Raw genomic sequence first — 18,889 nt, 5'->3', positions numbered from 1 at the left:
ATTCGGGTTTGCTTTTCATGTTCACGAGGAATCTTATCGAAGATCAAAACAGTGAAAGAAAGAGCTAAAGTTTGTGACATCCCTATGGAGCAAAATTTGAAGTTGACAACAAAAGAAATTGATGAAAGCATTGGTTGGGACAAAGGGCTGGGATCCTTTGCTCGAAGATCCAGGCTCTTACAGAATTGATGATAGGTCGATTAATATACCTAACAGTGAGAAGACCTGATATTTCTTTTGCGGTGCAAACACTAAGCCAATTTATTCAAGCTCCCAATGTCTCTCACATGGAGGCAACAACAAAGGTTTTAAGATACTTAAAGTCTGCACCTGGTCTAGGGATTATGTTAGCATATGAAGGTTCACTCACTCTCTACAGCTTTTTGTGACTCAGGTTGGGGGATTTGTCCCATGAGCAGAAAGTCGGTCACAGGATATTGCATGAACCTTGGTGATTCTTTAATATCTTGGAAGACTAAAAAGCAAAGCACGGTGTCTAGATTTTCGGTCGAAGCCGGATACAGAGCAATTGTAAGGACATGGTAGTGAATCTTTTTTAGTCAGCAGTGTTATATTGTCAATACATATATCAATTAATCTAATGTACCACTTGAGAACAAAACACATTGAAATCGAGAATATTCAAGAGAAGATTGTCAAAGACTGCACATATTTTCACGGCAGACATTTTCACTAAGACGTTGGGAAGGACACAACACATCTCTGTTAAAAGTCGTATGTTGTTTTCTCATCAAAACTGTGTTTTTACAATTAGAATTGTACCCTCAAATGTCTGTGCGCATTCGTTTTCACTCATTTTTAATTGCACTGTGTCACGTGAATGAGTAGAGAGAAAGATGAAGTTAAAATTGGAACTCTATGCTTAAAAACAAGCGAGTTTAAATCATTTAGGACATATTTGGTATAAGATAGTCTCATCTCGATCCTTATTATTAATTTATTACAATTATAATCAANTATAATACAATAAAATAATTGTTAAATAATAATTATTATAATATTTTATGTATGGACAATAATTTAATAAATGAAATATTAATTATAAAAACAAAATTAAGTTCAATAGTTTTATTAATTTTATTATAACGATAATTTTATAATAATTAATAGAGTTTAATATTTATAATTTTATTATTTTTTAATAATAATTAACAATATTTTGAAATTTAATTAAAAAAATTATTTGACAATTAAAAGTAATTTCATTACATTCATGTTTCGTTATTTTAGATACCAATAAATAAATCTATCATTTTATTCATATTCTCATTCTGAATTTGATTCCATTCAAAACTTATTTCATTTCATTCTAAAGTTGATTTTATTCCTAACTTATTTCATAAATTGAAAAAAGTTGATTTCATTCAAAACTTATTTCATTCCAGATCACAAGGAAAAATATATAAAATGACGAATGAAAAATCATTAATGACACACTAATAGTAATTGATTATTAGAAACAATTTAGAACTTGAAAACATATTCATTTAGTAATAAACTTACTTATATTGCATTTATAACATATATTTTATTCTACCAATCTCCCTTGGAAGACGACTACTTTGGTTGACTTAAAAATATTCTCCACAAAAGCTTCGTCATACCAAATTTACATTATTAAAATATAAATTTCTTCACGTTAAAAATAATACAGTCCACAATTCATACAGCAGCTCTATATACCAATTTTGTTTCTTGAGCCACACAGACCAGACAGACCAGAGATTGGGCCCGCTATAAATTTTTTCTTAATTTGGCAGGGGCCGCGCGAACGCAGGCCCCCTCTACCACAAATTATGACGTAGGCTCGACCACTTGGGCCGACCTTAGGCGGGCGCCCCTCCTAAGTGCAATGGAGATCGCCAACCTAGACCATGGGCCTTCTTGATCACCCATTGATCCCGTCCAGGTAAGTATGGAACAACTTCTCCCCCGGTCCATTTTTATAGCACAGCTCCCAGAATCCAAATATCTCGAAATCGATGTGGGATAATTAATTTACTGCAGCTTTCACGTACAATCTGTGTGTTTTTTTCCCCCTTTCGCAGCTTAATATATGAAAATCAATCGTACATTTTCATTCAAAAATATGAAAGTTTGGACAGTAATAATAAAGTGGTATGATATATAATTAGATCAAACTCGCCATCTTTACTTAACGGTGAACGTGAACCGAAACCGAAACCGGAGACCTATAGTTTGGTTTCATCAAAATCGGAAACATATATTTTGATAATAATTATTACAAGTATGATATTGAAACATTATAAATATGTGAAACAAAACTGTGAATTGATCTTAAGTTTTATCATTTCAGTATATACTTTTTAAATTTAATAAGTGATTGAATATTTATTTTTATATTCGAGTACATTGAATAATAAACTATATATATGATTTTCATAATATATGATATTTTTAAAAATTAATTTATGTTCATGTCTAAACTTATTATTCAAATAGTGAAGACCGATGTATTATCTTTAGTGTGTGTATATATATATATATATATAAACTGGTATATATGTTCATGATATTCTTATATGGATAGCTCAAAGAAAAACTCTAATTTAAGTCGAATATATATATATATATATAAACTGGTATATATGTTCATGATATTCTTATATGGATAGCTCAAAGAAAAACTCTAATTTAAGTCGAACTCGTCGAAACGTCGCATTTTCGAACTAACGGACCTCTTGAAGGATTTCAATTTCAATCTTTAACAGTATCAATGAGCATAAATGATTGATGCAAGGTAAACTTGTTCAATCTTGATTAATAAACTAGGGATGGATAAAAAAAATGTCCCCTTTTTTCATGCACGAGTAGAAAAGAGAACTAGTAATAATAGGTGACCTTACACAAACGGCTAGAAAAAATGTATTTTACCCTTTAAATTTTGATGCAAGAAAAAGGTATAATAAATTCCCAGAAAAGCATATACAACACCTTGGATATTATTACAGAAACCAAGTTTTTCCATTCACGGGATGTTTGTATACATGGGATAAACCAACTAGTGCATGGCATAACATTGAGGAGCTAACTCAGCTAACCACAAGTAATCTATTCTAGAAGCGTTGCGTACATAATTTTGGTTTGTTCGAACGAGTTCATCGAAGATTATGCACTCTGGTTTCGTACGGAATAGTACAGAAGACGGGTGAATATGCACCATCAAACCACTTGACAAAGCCCTGTCGAACGATGAAGTCAGATCTTGATACGTCAAATAGGAGGCTTTCAGAAATTGTCATAATGACATAAATTCTGAACGTTTTAACGAGTAGTTACTTCGTGATATCATAAAGAATATATCACGATCTTAATAATATCGAATCTATCTGTCTGAAAATTACCTGTAAGTACTGTCAGGCTGCTTCAACGCTGCATTAAGGAAAAACGAAGCAGCGAGACATCTGCGGAACACAAGCATGTCATCTCCACATGAAGTGATGCTCAGACCCATCTGTTTGGCATTCTTCCGTATTTGACTACCAATGAAGTGACGAAGCAAACAAGGTAAATATATCTAGAGAAAATTCATTCCTAGTGTAACATAAGACATTTACAAAAAAGATTAAAATAATGCAGTTTGCATCGACCGATACTAATAAAGAACTATTTATTTGCTTTGGGATAATATGCAGGTAACCATAACACCAACCTGTGGATATCACGAGCATGCTTTAGCGAGCGACCATTAATAAAGTTTTCCTTGCACCATTTTCGGAGTTTCTTTTCAGCCTTTTCTTCACTGCTTATCAGCTTGTTCTTTTGCAAGAACTCATCAGAAACACGATAAACGTTCAGTAATGTCAAATGATCCCCCTCGGGACTGGAGAAGCTTCTCAAAGCAGTTCGTGACTACATACCAGAAAATATCATTTCAACATTATAAGATGATAACAAGCGTTAAGTTCGCCATTTCTTCAGTCTAGAAAGCCACCATTTTTAAAATCTTCGATAATATATGCAAAAACAAATGAAAGTATGGAACCAACCTCTTCCAACTTCTCACGCGGAGCATAAAATATAGATTCAACCGAGAGCATTGCAACAATTATCAACATTTCTTCTAAGCATTTAAATTGATTGGCAACAACAAGTGCCTTGGAATAAATAGGATCCAATGGAAGCCTGGCCATTTGATGTCCAACTGGATCGGATAATTGACCAGCTTCTGTTAGAGCACCTAACAAGAATAACAGCTCCAGTGACTTGATGATGGCAGTCCTGTATGAATATAAATCGAAATAGTAAATAGCTGGCACTTTTTTACTGGAGCTGGAAACACTGATTTGTTCCAGAAAAATTGACCGTGATAGCAAAAGACTGTGAAACGAGTATGAAATGATTAATGATAACAGCAAACATCGATGCCCAAATAAAGGCAACAGTTGGTGGTAAAACTAGAAATTCGGGATGTAGAGTTCATAAAAGTTGGAAAAAAATGTGCCAGCCAGATCAGTGACTATTTAGACAGAAAAACATTTCCTTAAAAATATGATATCTGTATTCACAATCACCTGGAAGGTTCTTCAATGAAGTTAAACCCAATAATATCATCAATGCCTAGTGCTTTAAGTTGTAAGATAACATTTGAGAGGTTGGATCTCTTGATTTCCGGTGTAGTGGAATCTTTGAGCTTCTCAAATTCACTCTCTGGATAAAGGCGGAAGCATTTTCCAGGCCCTTCACGACCTGCACGTCCACTACAATAGGATTTATCGGATTTTGTTATTTGAATTTTCTTTCATCTAAACAGAGACGAGTCAACAATGCCCTTCACTTTCCCAATCTTCATATTTCACTTTCAAACCTCAAATACAAACTTGAGCGAGGCCAGGGAGCTAGTAATCTCATCATAAACATAACATCCTAAGATACACGCGAATATTAGTTTCAAAAATTTCAAAAGTTCTGCATTGTTTTCTTTTTCTAAAAGAAGGAGAAAAAAAGTAACATCTAATCCATAACATACATGTGTAAGAAAAATCAAATACATGTACCTGATCTCTCACTAAACACAAAGAAAAAAATAAAAAGAGTAACTCGCAACTGCATGATGTCCAAGATATATTAAATCATATTCATCAAACATTTTCTCCCACAATCAGGTACACATTTCAAGAAGGAATCAGAGTGACATTATCACCGAATCTGAAGGACACGTTACAAGCATGATTTTTTGATTTCACAGAGAGCATGCAAGGGTGGCTCAAATATAATGCCCTACCTCCTTTGAAGAGCTTGAGCTTTAGAAGTTTTGACAATGATCAATGGCTCGATCCCTGTGGAAGCATCATATGACCGCATTTTCACCATTCCTGGGTCAATGACATATTTGATTCCAGGTATTGTCACTGAAGTCTCGGCAATATTGGTTGCTAATATTACCTAAACAGCAAAGAAAATGCAAGCAACTCATTATTACATAATGCCTTAAGCAATGGTTGAGTTTCTGGATATAGATAATTACTACAACATGGATACGTATGGATACAATGGCATTCATATTTAAGAAGTGTTTTATTAAGTAGCCTTTTGAAACACTTTATAAAAAAAGTTCAAGCAATTCTGTGTTAACACTTCGCACGTAACTACTAAAAAATACCATTATATTCTACAAACAGAAGCTTAAGTAGAAGTATCATATGCCAATCTTTCTAAATTCCACTGTTTCTTCTTTTGTTTTTTGAATGCTTCATATTTAAAACAATAGTTGTCAAAGGCGAGCGCCACCAAGCGAGGACCCGCCCCAAGCGCAGCGATTCATTAAGGTGAGCCAAAGCACTAGCCTGAACTAGCCTTGGAAGTAAGCGCCTGAATGAATTTTTTTAAATTACTTGTTTAAAACAAAAAGCTCAGACCCAAACTCTAGCAACCCATTGCCCCAACACCGGAATCAAAAGATGAGAGCTGTGAACAGAAGAACGAGACGAGAACATCTACCTCTAAAACAATCAGAAAGACCGATTTCATATATTTTGGATAAAGAAGAAGAAAAAATTGATGTTATCAAGAAAATGATGAAGACTGATAAGAACACAAGTCCAAAAGTTATGGGGACTTTGATGATTCGATGGAAGAAAATGAACTTGATTTTGATGATTGAAGAATTTTAATCATGTTATTAATTACTATGAACTTATTATTTTTTTTGTTTTGTATGAAATTATGACCTAATTATTTCATATTTAATATATTTATTCTAAGATAAATATATATATTTTTAAATTTGAAAATGTGTGTCTTGCTTCAGTAAGGCGCACACCTCGCCTTGCGTCTCAGGCTCCTTGACCCTTGTGCACCTCGGTGCGCCTTTGACAACTACGTTTAGAACTCAATGAAAAATGATTAAAGCATTTTAAAGAGTTTTTTTTTTTGAAAAAAATAAAAAATTAAGCGCTTCTTTTGAATGAGCTACTGCGTACAAAAATATCCTATATGTGATCCTTTTGTAAAAGAAGCATGTATATTGAATTCCTAGGGGATGGACAATCCTCGCACTTACACTAGAACTAAGTTCATAAAATGAAAACTACACAGCTTCAACATACAATATTGGTCCAAGAGACGCAAAAACACCAATCATAAGTATCATGTACCATTAAATACTTAACTTTCATTTTTAAAACTGCTACATATTCCAGTAAAGGAAAAAAGGTTAGCTATCTGTAATTGGGTTAATCTAAGAGGAAAATAAAATATCTTTCTCCAGCAATTAAGCATACCAGAATATGAGAAACAAAATTATTTCTACGATTAACGGTAAATCACATGACTATAATAGCCAGTCTAAGAAATTTCATAGAGGATATCTGGAGTAAAAACCAAAGAAAATTTACCTTGCGAAACCCAAGGGGTGCGGGGCTGAAAACTTTCATCTGTTTCTCTGATGGAAGAGATGCAAACATTGGAAAGATAAGAAGTTTGCGCTTGACCTCAGGCACCTTTGGAAGGCGCTCATGAATAAGTCTCTGAATGGATTCTATCTCTTCTTGGCCTGTCAAGAACACAAGTATATCGCCTGGACCTTCCTCAAGATGTATCTAGAATGACAAAGAACGAACAGATTAAAAATATAAGCAACATACACATGTGATGCCCAACCAAACAAAGTTTATAAAACAAAAGAATCACATCAGTGGAATCCATAAAACTTTCCTTGATTAGAAGAAGTGACAGGATCCAGAAAAAAGGTACTGAATTGATGAAGAATTTGGAAAGCAAATTAAAAAACTTGTCAGGTTGATCTACTGCAAAGCAAAAGTTTCACAGCTCTAAAATACGTCACCAAGCAGATACCTGATGGAAAACACAATATATCCTACCAACATAAAAACCCAAATGGGTAACCTGTGGTGCTATCTACTTGATTTTGCTTCGCTTTAAAACCTTACTTTTTTTAAAGGCACTCTAAACTAATTATTTAGCCTTTATTTAAAGGAAAGCTAAAAAATCCCTCTGAAAAGTGAGGATCTACATCATTTTGCATACCCACAACGCCTAAGACGATTGATACTGACACTCCTCCAACTAAAACCAAAAGACATAAACAAAATAAAAGAACCAAAAATAGATAACATAGTTTCGCATGAAGCCTTACAATATACTCACTGATGTCATCAGCAAACAGCAATAATTCAGATGAAAATCGATTGCAAAACCACATAATATTCTCATTAAATATTTTGCCCGAGTTATGAGTTGTTTGTGTAATGGGAGAACCTACCATAAGGAAATGGCAAGAACTGAGCCTTTCCAATTGGGTTTCTTATAGGAATATCATAATTCTGAAATAAATATTGTCATCCAAAGTTTTTTGGAACAGATGAATCAATACATTATGTAATTATCAACTTGAGTATTTATAACAACCTGGAATATTGTAATCAAGGCTGCATCCACATAATCAGTCTCAGGTTGATGAGTGTATAGCATGTCAACAGGATATTGACGGCCCACGACATGGACGGCTTTTGCACCCCCAAAGAACTCAGAAAAAACTTGTGCATCCAGACTGGCCGACATGATAATTAACTTCAACGGAGATAACTTTTTGTCTCGACAATGCTTGAGCCAGCCGGTACACTGGATATCATTCCCTTTTAGCATGCCGTTCTTAGATTTTGTAAGATCACCGTTTACAATGTTACTGGCACCTTGAGACCTTATTTTTTGTACGTTCTTCAGCAAACCAAGCAGTACATCAGTCTGAACTGTTCTCTCATGAGCCTCATCAACAATAATAACAGAATATTTAGAAAGATATGGATCCAATAATGCTTCCCTGCATGCATATTCAATCATTATCAGTGCGTTAGGGAGATTCTATTTTAGAATAAGTTAATAACAAGTCCCAAGCAGCAAATGTAATATTAGTCATCAAACAATGATGATTTCAGAGATATCATATATGTGATTATCTTATGCGTACAAGTTACAACTCATATAACATATGTATAGATAATTTCATAATTGTTGAATTTTGTGCAAAAATCGACAGGAGATTTGCATTTGACTCCCCTATAATAGGTAAAAGTAGTGTATAACCCCCTCAATGAAATAAATAGGCTAATAAATGCTCTACCTTTTAAATTTGAGGCTTAAAACAACCCGTGCCTGGAATTATTTGTACACAAGCTGGAATGCGTCTGGTCATTTTTTGACCTATTTGTTACGAAAAGTGACATAAATGCCCCAAAACCCAAAAATAAAACAATTAGTTGATTTCTTCTCAGGCCATGGCAAGATTGGCCTAAAACCTACTTCTAACCCATTAATGGAATTCTCAAGCTAACCCATTATCCGGAACTGGCATGGTTTCCTCAACCCCAAAATTCTTTCTGATAAAGATTTTCCTCGGACTCTTATTTTACAAACATTAAAATTCCTGAACATGAAGTCGCAATTTCCCTCATAAACCCTTTTTTGATAATGTCAAGTTGTTAACTAATCTTTAATCAACGAACGCTTACTTCAAGCCATAACCCATCAATGAGTCCACTGTTGGATGAACATTTTTTTATTTGTCAGTTTGGGGTTTCTTCGTTCAAATTTTTGACTTCGCGATTTGGGATGTTTTCATCTGGTTGAAGATTTCTGAATACGGTTTCACGTTTGGTTCTTTAGGTATGTAAATGTATTGATATAGATTTAAGGGTATAATAGTCAATTTTGTTATTGTGAATCTCCTAAAATAGAGTTGGACAAGTAGCCTCTGTTTGGAAAAGTTTGAGATTAAAATGCCTATTAATTTAGTCCACGGGATTATACGCCACAATAGGTTAACACAGGGTGTTGTAATGCCATTTGCCCCAAAAATAACCTGAGTAAAAAAGAAAACAGATGGTAGTCAAGGTCCCTCTACCTCAATAACAAGCCATCTGTCATGTATTTAATCCTCGTTGAACTAGAAGTCACATCCTCAAATCTGACAGCATATCCAACTTTTTGTCCCAATGCGACGGCACATTCCTCTGCAACCCGTTTTGCAACAGTCACAGCAGCAACACGTCTAGGTTGAGTTATTCCGATGAGTCCACCACTGCGACAGAATCCTCCATTAAAAAGATACTGGGGTAACTCTGCCAAAGCATTATATATTTCAAATAGATGAAAAATTATATGAAAGAGATACAAATTACTAAAACCTTCATATATGGATCCTAGCAAAGGAATGTATAAACGAATCAAGGTGAGACTATCAATAAATTTCCTAGACGCTCTATAGAATATGGATTCATAAACTGATATTGGGATGAGAATCCAGCTTGTGCAGGAAAGTTCACGTGCATGCAGTATACTACATATAATTAAGGAAAAAGGGTAGAAGATGTAGTATGTTATGAATGCTTATTAAAGTCTATCTCAGACAAGTTAAATCTGATAATTTCATATCAACTGAAGACCAACTGAACAATAAAATAGATAAAAACTAGATTAAATTTAAAATTATTTCCTTCAGGATAACAGAATTTATTACTTGGTCAAATTGGTTCTCTCCCTCTTTTCTTTTCTTTTCTTTTCTTTTCTTTTCTTTTTGCCTTTGCATGGGTAAATGCCTAAATGGTAATGCGATAAGAGTATATGTAATGTTTATCAAGGACAGATCTCAAGACAAAGCAAACAAATCGTTTATATAGAGATTTTGAATTTTAAGTAGGATCATGGCAAGCTCTAGCCAAGAAATTCTCTTTTTTCATTTGATCGATAAAATTGATTACATCATAAAAAACTCAGGTGGTCAATCCTCTCCACGTCTAGCTGTACATGGATAAGAAAAAACAGGGAAAAAAACTCTACATGTCTATCTGTAACTGGATACTGGACAATAAGATAAAGAAAGATTGTCTTAACTACTAAGAGTATACAATGACTGCCTTTGAACAACATTCAATATAATCATAAACACTTACGAGTTGTCTTTCCACTGCCAGTTTCACCAACAACAATTAGTACATCATTCTTGTGAACCTCCTCCAGGAGTCTCTGTTCAACTGAAAAAAGTAAAAAAGCAGATAAACAAAGGCACAAATGGAAATAGCACATCACATTCTGCAACTCCAGAAACATACGTAGGCGGTAGGTGTGGTGCAGATCGGGTAGACAAATTAAAACAGTACTTTCAATTCATCAAATGATATTGCATGTGTGTTATTCCGATTATAGATCATTTTCCAAAACTTTCTCACTTTTCCCTCTAAAATAAACACAACTATACTAACACAAATCATCCTATCAAGCCCAGCTTTTTAGTTATGAGGCCAAAATCAAAACCCGCAAACACAAAAGTTGTTCCAACCATTTATGGCCAAGCCATTATCTCTAATCACTTGCAAAACGTTTCAGCATAACGCAAGTCTAAAGGGCATTCCAGCAATGCCATATCCATAACAAGCAGTCAACTTGAGCTGCCAATTGCTCGCCAGCAAGTCAAGAAAAAAAAATATGATTTTTATTCAATCAGAAAAAGGAAGTCTTCCTTTCTATCGGCAAAGATGACTGAACTACGAAACGTATTAAAGTAAAAACAACGTCCACCTGCAGCAATTGGCAGTGCTTTCTTGTGTTGCTCAATCTTTTGCCTCCTGCAATATAAAAAAACACCAGGTAACTAAAAAAATTAATGCCCCGACGCTAAATCGCAAACTGAAAAACAAAACGCACAATTTTTTGAGTTTCTCAATATTTGTTGCCACCTGCTATATAACTCCAGGCGCATAGAAAAACAACACCCACATGCCGAAATTCAAAAATTCTAAAATGAAAGTGTCCACAATTTATTTATGCATACTGATCGGTTACAAAGCACCTGATTAAAGCGTCGGATTTGGGTTCCTTTAGCGTGTTGATATCTGAAGCAGGAGTGGAGTTAGTAGAAGCCATAGAAGGCATTGCCCGTAATTAAACACCGTCACTGTGCGGAGAAGGAGACAAATGGACGGCGACCGAGGAGGAGACGGCGGCGAGAAAGAATAATAAACAGTAAGATAGCAGGGTTGGGGTTCTCTTGGAATACAGTGAATAACGTGGGTAAATTGAAGCTTGAGTGGGCAGCGGTCGCATAAAAAGTTTAAAATATATTTTTTATTATAAAATATTTTAATAATTTATACTAAATTTAATATAATTTAATTTATGTAAAAGTAGTGCAGTTCAGTGTCAGGGACATTATATCTTCTAACCAAGAGTTCCTCAGAGCACACAAAAGAGTGCCTCAAGCGGCCCGATTATGGTACTTCTAGTATAAGTAGTAGTAGCAACAAACCTAGTTCTTCGACCCCGACTCTTCATCCGAATGGTTGGCGGCGCTTTCCGAAGGCGCTGAAGGAGGATATTGCTCTAAGGCTGCTATCCCAATAGGCAAAGGGATGACAAAAAAGACCTAAGAGAATATTATCGTATCCAAAAATACATATTATATATCATACCAAAAATTAAAAAATCAAAAGTATTTAATCGATATTGTATCGAAAATTTCGTTATACCGAATCTAATAGTTAATACAACGGTCTTTTCTTTATTGATAATATAGATTTTTTGAAAATAAAATGTTTTTAAGACATCGTTGATTTTTTTCTGTTTGTTACATATAAAACATCAATCAATTCAGACCACTTCATTTCGTCTTGTATGTTGTTTATTTGTTATTTGATCATATATGTTGTCAAATTTCACTTTTAATGTTATATTATTTAGTTTTTCTCAATTTGTTCATATTCACAAAGACTGTTAATTTGAAAATGTACATATCATCGTCATGTCAATGTCACGTTAGTGTTGCATCGGTATCACATGAATTCAGTGTCACATCGAAAAAAAACAAAAATTGAAAGGAAAAAAAAACAAAAATAACATATAAAGATTGAAATTTTACAACATAATTGCATAAAATTCAAAAATCATAAATAGACAATTATACAAAGACCCATAAATATAATTTTCCATCTGTGAATTACATTATCGTATTCTCGTTAGTTCACATTGTAGTTAAATCCAAAGTTAGTCGACGTCCATCTAGATCGACTCAATATGTATATACTATGATTAATGCTATATGTATAACTAAATTGTGTAACAATTCTTATAACACAAAAAATTCAATGCAAAAATTCAATTAGCAAAATCTCATGATAAATGCAATACAAAATATAATAAGATAATAACAAAATCTCGTGATATAATTGTTGTAAATATCGATATATCACATTTTTTGTGATATTTTTATCGTTATTCATATATTATTTAATCATGTATTCTAATGCTTCATATCTTTTAGTATAAAAGCTTTCAATGCATAATATTAATCTCTTTCGTTCAACTAGGTTTTTGATTGTGGTGTCTAACCATTGACTCCAACAATAAATTAGGTGAAAATAAAGCTCGAAATAATAATATAATTCAAACATGTTACTGTTATAAATATCGTTTCAATATTTTTAAAACAAACGTATTACTATTTTTTTTAAGCAGAATATATTATGAACTTTATGATTCCAATAATTAAAGAAACGCAAAAACTTGCAAACCACCTAAATTGGGGTATTTATGAGAAATTTCATGCAATTATTAGGATAATGTTTTAAAGATGCATTTAAAAATAGACATTATTTATCTTCACATGCAAAGATCACCGAAAAAGACATGAACCTCACATTTATCCATAAATATTCACCGTTGGATGCACTCTTGGGACAATGTCCTAAGAACATCTCATTTCTCGGTATTAATAGTTGATTGTTTAAGATGCAAACAATTTTTTTGAAAATAATCGAGATCAAAATAATAATAGGATAACTAGAGATGACGAGATGTTCGCAATATAAATATGCCGTCATGGTTGCCAAAAACAAATATAATATCATTATATTAATCTAATTAAACATATAAATTTTGCAAAAGGTTGATCGATTTGATATTTGATTGTGTGCTTCAATTGATGAATTTGAATTGATGAGATTTTTTTTGGAAATAATTTGAGAAATAAATTTCAAATTACACTCAATACAAGTGTTTGAAATTCACCGCAATTACAATAAAAAATGTTTTACTGAGTTGATTTGAAATTTATTAAATTTTACTTATCTAAACAAGTCAAGAAATTTGAAATGATCAATTGATCTTCGCACAACCTTAAGGATTGAATTGAAGACATGCTTGACGGATATTTATATCGAAACTTCAATGTTGAATATATCATAAACGAAGAAGAAACACTTTGGAGAAGGGAATGGCGAGGAGAAACAAAATGTATATAATCGAGATAAATAACGTTCATGTCCTGGATAATTCTTTACCAGTTTCATTATAACGACTAGAAATATAACTTAAGCCAGTAAATATGATTAAACTGGCAATACCAAATGTAACAGGAGCTACTGAAAGCAAAAAACTCCTGTTCCCCTTCATTTTCTGTTTGCTGCTAGATTCTGATGCTCCGGCGGGCCTTAGAAACTGATGCTTTGAAAATGATGCATACAAATTGATTTCTTCCTGGGTGAGGCCTGGTTTGAGTGACCTCATTACGGTCTGGAAGTGTCGGTTACATACGACAGAGGCAGATATGTCTTCTCTCAGAGCAACGATTCCTGCTTCTCGGCATAGCCCCTCTACCTCAGCTCCCGTGAAGAGCTCAGTCTCTTCTGCTATTTCTCTGAGATCCACATCGTCGTCTAATTTCATATTACGTGTGTGCACGCTAAGAATTTCGTGTCGAGCTTCTAAATCTGGTGGAGGGACATAAAGGACCTACGATATGTTAACATAAGAAAACAGTTATGCATGATTCTTAGGAACGAAGTTAAACTGCTGCATTTTATAATCAGGGTGAAACCTGGTCTTTTTGTTCAAGCAGGAAATTTATATATACATGGAGGTATGTAAATGTTACTTACTAAATCAAAGCGTCCGGGACGCAAAAGTGCAGCATCAATTGCGTGAGGACGGTTAGTAGCAGCTAAAACAAGAATTCCCTACAAAAATGAGCGTGCATCAAGGATGATTCTATTATAAATTTGTCTCTTTAAGTTTTTCATGACACTTGAATGGAATATAGTAATATACATAGGGAGTAATGATCGTGGCTTACTTTAGCCTGCTCTAAGCCATCCATTTCAGTTAGTAAAGTAGATAGTAGTCTTTCCCCGACTGTAGTGCTCCCGCTCGAGCTTCCTCCTCTACCATTTCAGACGAGGAATGAGGAAACAATATGTAAAATAAAAAACAGATGTCCCAAAATAAAGAAAAAATGTAGAAACCGGTATTGAAACAACAAAATAAGAAGTGAGTTACGTCTTGTCACCATCGTTAAACGGAATCCTCAGACCATGCAACAAAAATTAAAGAATCAAACACAATGTAGGAGGAACCAATCTCATGAAAAGGTTCAACATAAATCATAAACAGCTTATCCTTAGAGGTGGAGTTAGGTCTATGCTAGTAAAGCGTAAGCCATCATAAAATATGATAAAAACATGAGTGTAACAAAATAAGAAAGACTTCAGATATTTTATTGCTATAAAACTAGACATCTTCCTCAAAAAAAAAACGAGCTAATATTATTAATAGACACATTCATCAAGCAAAAAATAAGAACTTGGATTAATTTTGAACCTATTTACATGAAAACGAGTTATACACCAATCTTATGCATGACACAACCTAAATATTCACTCTCTCATCCAAAACATGTCCATGGTTTTAAACTATGAAATTACAACCTAAGAAAACAGCACAATTTTCAAAATGCATATCCAACAAGATGTGAACCACTGACCATAACTCAAATTTCTTGGTTAACTTCTTAATTTGATCAATCAAGGAAAACTGGATAGCTACATGATACTGACACCCCTGAACTCAGAAAATGCATAGAATAAGATACTGACCAAAATTGCATAAATTTTATGAAATAAATAAAAATTTACCTTTTGGCAGCAACCACATCTGCCTCATCAAAAAATATTATGCTTGGTGCTGCAAGACGAGCCTTTCGAAACATATTACGCAATAAAGCTTCACCCTCACCAACATACATGGAATATAATTCTGCGCCACTGATGCAGGATATATTGTCAGGAAATCCAATTACAGTAAACATCAGCTTCACAAGCATAAAACAATTACAAATGAGCTTTTTAAAATTTTCTATAAATGTGCCAGAAGGTCAATATGATTGTCATTTCTCATATACAAAAGATAACCACAAAAATTTATCATTGATAACTTCGAATAAAATAAAAAAATAATACTCTGCAATTTATAAGTAATAATAAACAACTATGATGAGGCTTCAAGAATGTATTTCAGCTAATTCGATTTTTTAAAAATTTATGTAAATAAGTACACTAATCAGGATAACAAGAAAATCTTGCTTGTTATCTAGGAAACATGCTTTAGAAGGAATTCAACAAGTTTCCACCCAGGTTTTACTTTTCAAGTTGGTCAGAGTACTTCGAAAAATCTCCAACCTGATCGAATGATATTTATGGAGTAATTTGTAAGCCCTGCTCTTGTAACAAGTTATTAAAAGAGTAACTTGTTTAAACAATCATATTTTTGTTTGCAGTGGAAGTTTCCCTTTCTTTCATATCCAAAGATGTCAAGAATCAGTCTACACAGTATTGTCACAAGGGATAAATGTGAATATACCTCAATGAAAAAAACGAAGCTTTGGCAGCACAAGCAGCAGCCTTAGCAAGGGTTGTTTTTGAGCAACCTGGAGGTCCATGAAGAAGAATGCCCCGAATAGGTGATACTCCCATCCTCAAAAATGCAGAAGAATGCTTTAAAGGCCACTCAACTGCTTGCTGGAGTTTTTTCTGTTTCCAGCGTTAAACATGTGATTAGACCGAGTTCATGTCTTGAATTCAATCAGTAATTAAATATTATTCTCCAGACCTTCAAGTCTTTCAATCCTCCAATATCATCCCAAGAAACCCTTGGAATTTCCACAGTAACACCTCTAGTTATACTTGGACCAACCACGGACCTAGCGTGCTTCCAGTCATCCAATGTTATTATATGCTGACTATCCTCGGAAGCTTTGTTCAGTGCAGACATGGCGGCCTCACGACATAAAGCTTCTAGATCAGCCCCCACATAACCATTACAAGATGCAGCTATAGCTTGCAGGTCAACATTAGGATCCAAATGAAGCCTCTTTGTGTAGAGCTGAAAATTTGAAAAGGAATAAAACTACCTGAAACATATTTGCTAGAACTAGATAACGTGTGAGATTGTATGAATATAAAAGAGTAACTTGAATAGAAATGTTTTGAAAGTATTAGAACCTTAAGAATTTGAAAACGTTCTTCTTCATTGGGCGTGGAAACTTCGACCTCAACATCGAAACGTCCAGAACGTCTTAGTGCAGGATCAATTGCATCCACTCTGGACATAGAGAATAACAGGTTTTTGCATGAGTATAAGTGCAAAATTATATTTAATAATTCACACACGACAAATAAACAAAAGAGATGCATACCGGAAAAAGGAAACAAAGAAAAAATTCATGTTTTTTTATTTCTTTTAATGTAATAACAGTTCAAATGGAAAGTTTGTCAAAAATAAAAGAATAAATTAACAACTATCAAGTCAATTAGACAGCACAAGTAAAGCCAATGTCCCTAAATTCAACATAAGCGCTAGCCTTTGGATCCAAATACCTATTAGTTGAAGCAACCACCACAACATGTGATCCAGATGTCGACGAAGATTTGTTGGAGTCCATTAGAATGAAGAGCTGAGAAGCTATGCGAATATCCTGCTCCCTCCTGTGATTAACAAGGAAAATGCCATTGGAAAATTTCCCTCTTCACATTGTTAAACTGATTTCCAGAAAACCTCTGTGAAAAATCTTGTCTTACAATTTCCAGAATCCAGGTTTAATGAGAAGAAACTAAGTTAAAGACAAAATTAGCATACAACATATTGACATCACTATAAAACCATATCTAAAATATCAAAAAAATGTTCGATTGACATGTACCTAGAGTCACGGCGAGGACAAAGTGCATCTATTTCATCAATAAATATAACTGAAGGCTTGCCGGATGTCAAATGAGAGTTTGCTTCAGCAAAAGCCTCCCGCAGAATTTTCTCGCTTTCCCCCACATGTGATCGATGAACAGAATGAGGACTGCAAGACATAACCAGCAATAATACTCGCTTAAAATCTACAAGTAAAACTAAAACCACCGAAGCAACAACGGAAACAAATTAACAACTGTGCATCCATAAAAAGGTAGACAGCTTAGTTTCCTTCTTCTAATGAACTAGGAATGCATAATCACAGTCAACAGCTGCATATTATTGTCTCCCTCCTCAATTTACTTTACACAACATAAAATATACTCACAAATGCTTTTTCTCTAAAGATAGAACTTTACTAAATATATTCAACAGAACTTAGAGAGGTTAATCGTTTCAACAGTCAATCAAAAACAAATTTTCCAACAGAAACGTATATGATTCAAAAAAATAGTAAAACTCAGATGACAAAAGAAATATCACCTGATAACGATCAAATGCGCATCACATTCGCGAACTGTTGCTCGTACCAAGCTTGTCTAGAACGCAGAAATTCACGAACTAAAACAATCAATGAACTTAGAACACGCATATCAAATACTTGTACAGAGAGTACGTTCAAAGCAAGCAAACTTTAATACCTTCCCCGTGCCAGGAGGACCGTAGAGCAGCAAACCCCGAGGCCACTGGAAAAACAAACGACGAGTATAAATACACAAACCATAGTAATTTCACGGACCTAATCATTCGCAAACGCTATGAGCGAGTGCGTGGGGGTGAAATTGGAGCATACTTTGAGGCCAAGGATTTGAGACTCGCGAGAATAGAGCAGAGGATAAGTGATGAGCTCACGGAGAGCTTGCAGGGCTTCGGCGTTTCCGGCGATTGCACTTTCCGCCGTCCACGCGGCGCCGCTGCTGCTGCTCTTCATGTTTCTCTTCCTCCAAAATTTTCCTTCAACAAAAAACCGCGCATTGGGTCGTTTCACAACTATAATTAAATAATAATAATTGCTCTCATTAAATTTATTGACCTATTATCTGCAAATTATTATTATTTTTTTATTTGTGATGACTTTTATTATTAACCGCATGATTAACAGTTTTATGTGAAAGGATGAGAAATAATGATTTTTAAATTCTTGTTTACATAAAAAGTCTAATTTGAATTTTATAGTAACCTATTCCAGTAATTTATAAACGTAAATCATAAAAAAATTGTTGGTTTACAAATAAATTTTATTTAAATACATAAGTTCTAGTTTTATTTTTAAAATAATCAATGAAAATAAAGATAAAGTGTGATGACAAACACAAAAAAAAAA

The 18,889-nt window shown here is 34.0% G+C and overlaps 2 protein-coding genes and 1 non-coding gene across 6 annotated transcripts; all 3 read right to left on the bottom strand.

Annotated features, from left to right (window-relative positions):
- Positions 1–1,777: 1,777 nt before the first annotated feature.
- LOC140965325 (U1 spliceosomal RNA) lies at positions 1,778–1,938 on the bottom strand. The gene has a single exon (XR_012173020.1). It is a non-coding gene; the product is annotated as a U1 spliceosomal RNA (small nuclear RNA).
- Positions 1,939–2,966: 1,028 nt separating this feature from the next.
- LOC140964569 (pre-mRNA-splicing factor ATP-dependent RNA helicase DEAH10) lies at positions 2,967–11,578 on the bottom strand. 4 transcript variants are annotated; one of them, XM_073424438.1, is made up of 12 exons: positions 11,348–11,578; positions 11,077–11,123; positions 10,452–10,532; positions 9,404–9,620; positions 7,912–8,323; positions 6,879–7,082; positions 5,267–5,427; positions 4,557–4,742; positions 4,032–4,263; positions 3,695–3,894; positions 3,387–3,521; positions 2,967–3,224 (listed from the first exon to the last, which is right to left on the bottom strand). In XM_073424438.1, exons 1-12 carry the CDS (start codon positions 11,428–11,430, stop codon positions 3,044–3,046), a joined length of 2,139 nt encoding a protein of 712 aa, XP_073280539.1. In that variant the 5' UTR covers positions 11,431–11,578; the 3' UTR covers positions 2,967–3,043. The 4 variants fall into 4 exon arrangements, with proteins under 4 accessions (XP_073280539.1, XP_073280541.1, XP_073280542.1 ...); XM_073424440.1 differs by having other exon boundaries at positions 10,452–10,524; positions 11,348–11,416; XM_073424441.1 differs by having other exon boundaries at positions 9,404–9,580; positions 10,452–10,524; positions 11,348–11,416.
- A 2,188-nt stretch (positions 11,579–13,766) lies between these two features.
- Positions 13,767–18,545, bottom strand: LOC140965115 (cell division control protein 48 homolog B). Its single transcript, XM_073425173.1, has 12 exons — positions 18,359–18,545; positions 18,207–18,251; positions 18,049–18,104; positions 17,525–17,674; positions 17,202–17,309; positions 16,827–16,926; positions 16,435–16,707; positions 16,186–16,355; positions 15,462–15,590; positions 14,624–14,711; positions 14,430–14,507; positions 13,767–14,283 (listed from the first exon to the last, which is right to left on the bottom strand). The coding sequence occupies exons 1-12, from the start codon at positions 18,494–18,496 to the stop codon at positions 13,810–13,812; spliced, it is 1,809 nt and encodes a 602-aa protein (XP_073281274.1). The 5' UTR covers positions 18,497–18,545; the 3' UTR covers positions 13,767–13,809.
- Between the last annotated feature and the right edge of the window lie 344 nt (positions 18,546–18,889).

The sequence above is a fragment of the Primulina huaijiensis genome, chromosome 18, assembly GCF_012295235.1.
Source record: "Primulina huaijiensis isolate GDHJ02 chromosome 18, ASM1229523v2, whole genome shotgun sequence".
Lineage (NCBI taxonomy): Eukaryota > Viridiplantae > Streptophyta > Magnoliopsida > Lamiales > Gesneriaceae > Primulina > Primulina huaijiensis.
This window is presented reverse-complemented; position numbering and strand designations above follow the sequence as displayed.